The sequence below is a fragment of the Onychostruthus taczanowskii genome, unplaced genomic scaffold, assembly GCF_017590055.1.
Source record: "Onychostruthus taczanowskii isolate IOZ18803 unplaced genomic scaffold, ASM1759005v1 scaffold947, whole genome shotgun sequence".
Lineage (NCBI taxonomy): Eukaryota > Metazoa > Chordata > Aves > Passeriformes > Passeridae > Onychostruthus > Onychostruthus taczanowskii.
In genome coordinates this window covers 1-5,942 of record NW_024507513.1, presented here as the reverse complement: position 1 = coordinate 5,942, position 5,942 = coordinate 1, and the positions used below count along the sequence as shown (strand labels likewise).

Below are 5,942 nucleotides of genomic sequence, written 5' to 3'. Positions count from 1 at the left end.
CCATGGACATCGGGGGTCTGGAGACCGTGGTGGCCAACTCGGCCTACGTGTCGGCGCGCGGCGGCCCCGGCGGCGGCAAGGAGCGGCGCTCCAAGGCGCGGCTGCGCCTGCCCCACATCTCCCAGTGCGAGGCCCTGCGCGCCCAGCTGGGCGGCACCGCCGGCGCCCAGAACGGGGGTCCCGGAGCCCCCAACGGCGCCCCGCCCGGCCACACCCAAGATGGCGGCCAGGAGACGTCGTTCCGGTGGCAGTGCGTGGAGCAGCCCATCGGGAAGCTGCTGTTCCGGAGGTTTCTGGAAGGTTCCGCCCAGTTCGCGGCGGCCGGGGCGTTGTGGGCGGAGATCGAGGCCTTCGAGCAGTGCGAGGACGCCGAGAGGGAGGCGGCGGCCAAGAGGCTGCGGAGCCGGTTCTTCACGCCGGGAGGGTCCGAGCACTGCGGCTTCCTCAGCGCCGCCGCCACCGCGCCGCCCGCAGGTGAGGGGGGTGGGGAGCGGTGACAATATGGCGGCCGTGACGTTGACATGGCTGACACAGCTCCAATATGGCAGCCGTGACATTGACATGGCTGACAAGGCTCCAATATGGCAGCCGTGACGTTAACACAGCTGACAAGGCTCCAATATGGCAGCCGTGACGTTGACATGACTGACAAGGCTCCAATATGGCAGCTGTGACATTGACATGGCTGACAAGGCTCCAATACGGCAGCCATGACGTTGACATGGCTGACAAGGCTCCAATACGGCAGCCATGACGTTGACATGGCTGACAAGGCTCCAATACGGCAGCCATGACGTTGACATGGCTGACAAGGCTCCAATACGGCAGCCATGACGTTGACATGGCTGACATGGCTCCAATCTGGCAGCCGTGGCATTGACATGGCTGACAAGGCTCCAATACGGCAGCCATGACGTTGACATGGCTGACATGGCTCCAATATGGTGGCTGTGAAATTAATACGGCTGACAAGGCTTCAATATGGCGGCTGTGAGATTAATATGGCTGACAAGGCTCCAACATGGCGGCCACGACACCTCATTGGTAGTCATGACATCAACATGGTGGCCACAATGATCTTGGCGGCCATGACACCCCAATGGCAGCCATGATGCTGTTGGCAGCCATGACACCCCAATGGCGGCCATGCCACCCCAACAGAAGCCATGCCACCCCAGCCATGTCCATGACGACCTCGGCGGCCATGACACCCCTAACCCTCCCCGCTGCCCCTCAGGCTCCACGCTCCCGTGCGACGCCTTCGTGCCGGCGCGGCGGGAGCTGCTGGCGCACCTGGAGGCGGCGGCCTGGGGGCCGTACCGGGGCTCGCCCGAGTTCAGCCGCTTCGTGCAGTTCAAGTGGCTCGAGAGCCAGGCCGTCAACGCCGACGCCTTCGTGGAGTTCCGCGTGCTGGGCAAGGGCGGCTTCGGCGAGGTCTGCGCCTGCCAGCGCCGCGCCACCGGCAAGATGTACGCCAACAAACGCCTCAACAAGAAGCGCCTCAAGAAGCGCAAGGGATACGAGGTGGGTGTCCCCAAGGTGTCCCCAAGGGTGTCCCCAAAGTGTCCCCAAGGTGGCCCCAGGGGTGGCCCTTTGTCCCCTCTGTGCCCATGGCTGTTCCTCGGAGCGCTCAGATGTTCCTCTGTCCTCAAATTCACCCCTCGGTCCTCTCAGTGGTCCCTCAGGCTCCACGCTCCCGTGCGACGCCTTCGTGCCGGCGCGGCGGGAGCTGCTGGCGCACCTGGAGGCGGCGGCCTGGGGGCCGTACCGGGGCTCGCCCGAGTTCAGCCGCTTCGTGCAGTTCAAGTGGCTCGAGAGCCAGGCCGTCAACGCCGACGCCTTCGTGGAGTTCCGCGTGCTGGGCAAGGGCGGCTTCGGCGAGGTCTGCGCCTGCCAGCGCCGCGCCACCGGCAAGATGTACGCCAACAAACGCCTCAACAAGAAGCGCCTCAAGAAGCGCAAGGGATACGAGGTGGGTGTCCCCAAGGTGTCCCCAAGGGTGGCCCCAAGGTGGCCCCAAGGGTGGCCCCAAGGTGGCCCCAAGGGTGGCCCCAAGGTGGCCCCAAGCGTGGCCCCAAGGGTGGCCCCAAGGTGTCCCCAAGGGTGGCCCCAAGGGTGTCCCCAAGGTGTCCCCAAGGGTGGCCCCAAGGGTGTCCCCAAGGTGTCCCCAAGGTGGCCCCAAGGTGGCCCCAAGGGTGGCCCTTTGTCCCCTCTGTGCCCATGGCTGTTCCTCGGAGCGCTCAGATGTTCCTCTGTCCTCAAATTCACCCCTCGGTCCTCTCAGTGGTCCCTCTGACCCCACTCGGTCCCCTTGGATGTCCCTGTGTCCCCAAATCTGTCCCTCTGTTCCCAGATCTGCTCTTCTGTCCCCAAATCTGTCCCTCTGTCCCCTCGGATGTCCCCACAGTCCCCAGTGTCTGTCCCTCTGTTTCCAAATCTGCTCTTCTGTCCCCAAATCTGTTCCTCTGTCCCCAAATCTGTCCCCTCGGATGTCCCCTCATTCCCTGTGTCTGTCCCTTGGCGTGTGCCACCTGGGCATCCTTGACAATTCCCTGTCCCTGTCCCTGTCCCTCTCCACACTTTGTGTCCATGGTGGTGCCCAAGGGTGTCCCCAACGTGTCCCCAATGTGTCCCCACCGTGTCCCCAGGCGGCGCTGGTGGAGAAGCGGATCCTGGCGCGCGTCCACAGCCGCTTCATCGTGTCCCTGGCCTGCGCCTTCCAGACCAAGACCGACCTCTGCCTCGTCATGACCATCATGAACGGCGGCGACCTGCGGTACGTGGCTGCGGTGGCCTTGGGGACAGCGGGGTGGCCTCGGGGTGGCCTTGGAGTGGCCTTGGTGTGACCCCGGTGTGATCTTGGTGTGACCCTGGCGTGGCTTTGGAGTGGCCTTGGCACGGTCTGGCATGGCCTTGGTGTGACCTTCATGTCACCCTAATGTAACTTTGTTGTGGCCTTGATGTCACCCTGGTGTGACCTTGATGTGGCCTTGAAGTGACCCTGACATGACCTTGCCATGGCTTTGGTGTCACCTTGGTGTGACCCTGGTGTGACCTTGCCATGGCTTTGGTGTCACCTTGGTGTGACCCTGCTGTGACCTTGGCACTGTGCTGGTGCCACACCTGTTGATCGTGTCCCCGCCATGTCCCCATGTGTCCCCAGTGTCCCCAGTGTCCTTGATGTCCCCAGTGTCCCCGGTGTCCCCAGTGTCCTCCATGTCCCCAAGGTGGTCTGCGCCTGCCAGCGCCGCGCCACCGGCAAGATGTACGCCAACAAACGCCTCAACAAGAAGCGCCTCAAGAAGCGCAAGGGATACGAGGTGGGTGTCCCCAAGGTGTCCCCAAGGGTGTCCCCAAAGTGTCCCCAAGGTGGCCCCAGGGGTGGCCCTTTGTCCCCTCTGTGCCCATGGCTGTTCCTCGGAGCGCTCAGATGTTCCTCTGTCCTCAAATTCACCCCTCGGTCCTCTCAGTGGTCCCTCTGACCCCACTCGGTCCCCTTGGATGTCCCTGTGTCCCCAAATCTGTCCCTCTGTTCCCAGATCTGCTCTTCTGTCCCCAAATCTGTCCCTCTGTCCCCTCGGATGTCCCCACAGTCCCCAGTGTCTGTCCCTCTGTTTCCAAATCTGCTCTTCTGTCCCCAAATCTGTTCCTCTGTCCCCAAATCTGTCCCCTCGGATGTCCCCTCATTCCCTGTGTCTGTCCCTTGGCGTGTGCCACCTGGGCATCCTTGACAATTCCCTGTCCCTGTCCCTGTCCCTCTCCACACTTTGTGTCCATGGTGGTGCCATCCCGTGTCCCCAACGTGTCCCCACCGTGTCCCCAGGCGGCGCTGGTGGAGAAGCGGATCCTGGCGCGCGTCCACAGCCGCTTCATCGTGTCCCTGGCCTGCGCCTTCCAGACCAAGACCGACCTCTGCCTCGTCATGACCATCATGAACGGCGGCGACCTGCGGTACGTGGCTGCGGTGGCCTTGGGGACAGCGGGGTGGCCTCGGGGTGGCCTCAGGGTGGCTTTGGATTGGCCTTGGTGTGACCCTGGTGTGATCTTGGTGTGACCCTGGCGTGGCCTTGGAGTGGCCTTGGCACGGTCTGGCATGGCCTTGGTGTGACCCTGGTGTGACCTTCATGTCACCCTAATGTTACTTTGGTGTGGCCTTGATGTCACCCTGGTGTGACCTTGATGTGGCCTTGAAGTGACCCTGACATGACCTTGCCATGGCTTTGGTGTCACCTTGGTGTGACCCTGCTGTGACCTTGGCACAGTGCTGGTGCCACACCTGTTGATCGTGTCCCTGCCATGTCCCCAGTGTCCCCAGTGTCCCCAGTGTCCCCAGTGTCCCCGATGTCCCCGATGCCCCCAATGCCCCCAATGGCCCCGATGTCCCCAACGTCCCCAGTGTCCCCGATGGCCCCGATGTCCCCGATGTCCCCAGGTACCACATCTACAACGTGGACGAGGAGAACCCAGGCTTCGCGGAGCCGCGCGCGGTTTTCTACACGGCGCAGATCCTGCTGGGGCTGGAGCACCTGCACCAGCACCGCATCGTCTACCGCGACCTCAAACCCGAGAACGTCCTGCTCGACGACGCCGGTGGGGACACGGGGACACCGGGGGGACAGGGGGACACTGGGGGCATTGGGGACACTGGGGACATTGAGGACACTGGGGACATTGAGGACACTGGGGACATTGAGGACACTGGGGACATTGAGGACACTGGGGACATTGAGGACACTGGGGACATTGAGGACACTGGGGACATTGAGGACACTGGGGACATTGAGGACACTGGGGACATTGAGGACACTGGGGACATTGAGGACACTGGGGACATTGAGGACACTGGGGACATTGAGGACACTGGGGACATTGAGGACACTGGGGACATTGAGGACACTGGGGACATTGAGGACACTGGGGACATTGAGGACACTGGGGACATTGAGGACACTGGGGACATTGAGGACACTGGGGACATTGAGGACACTGGGGACATTGAGGACACTGGGGACATTGAGGACACTGGGGACATTGAGGACACTGGGGACATTGAGGACACTGGGGACATTGAGGACACTGGGGACATTGAGGACACTGGGGACATTGAGGACACTGGGGACATTGAGGACACTGGGGACATTGAGGACACTGGGGACATTGGGGACATCGGGTCCTGCTGGGGCTGGAGCTCCTACACCAGCACTGCATCCACCGCGACCTCAAACTCGAGAATGTCCTGCTCAACGACAGCGGTGGGGACACTGGGGACATTGGGGACACTGAGGAGACAGGGGGACACTGGGGATTTTGGGGACATTGTGGGGATTGGGGACATTGGAGAATGTGGGAAATGAGGGGGACACAGGGACATTGGTGGTCACTGNCCCTGTGTCCCCTGTCCCCCCAACGTCCCTGTCCCCCAGGGTTCATGGCCCCCGAGCTGCTCAAGAACGAGGACTACGATTGGTCGGTCGATTACTTCACGCTGGGGGTGACGATCTACGAGATGCTGGAGGCCAAGGGCCCCTTCCGCCGGCGGGGGGAGAAGGTGACCCCCACCCCCAGCGCCCCCCAGCACCGCCCAGTAACCCCCAGTACAGCCCAGTAACGGGGGGACCCCCAGGAACGCCAAGGAACATCTGAGGGCTTCCAAAAACCTCCCAAGGACCACCAGGAACTCCCCAAAATTCAGCTCAGGGCCCCCAGAAACCTCCCAGGACCCTCAGAAACCCCCAAGAACCTCCAAGAATCCCCCTGAGGACCTTCAGAAACTCCAGAATTTCCAATAAACCCACAAAGAACTCCCCAGGATCTTCAGAAACTTCCAAAAACCACCAAGAAACCCCCCAGGACCCTCAGAAACCCCCCAAAACATCCAAACCCCCCCCCCAGGTCCCTCAGAACCCACCAAGGAACCCCCCAGGACCTTCAGAACCCCCCAA

The 5,942-nt window shown here is 62.4% G+C and overlaps 1 protein-coding gene across 1 annotated transcript; it reads left to right on the top strand.

The window, feature by feature from the left end:
• Positions 1-2: 2 nt before the first annotated feature.
• Positions 3-5,584, top strand: LOC121347835 (rhodopsin kinase GRK1-like; the record flags this gene model as incomplete). The annotated part of the gene is made up of 5 exons (XM_041426759.1): positions 3-474; positions 1,238-1,524; positions 2,649-2,776; positions 4,433-4,641; positions 5,415-5,584. Coding segments are annotated over exons 1-5 (1,266 nt in total), but the record flags the coding sequence as incomplete, so codon positions are not given.
• Between the last annotated feature and the right edge of the window lie 358 nt (positions 5,585-5,942).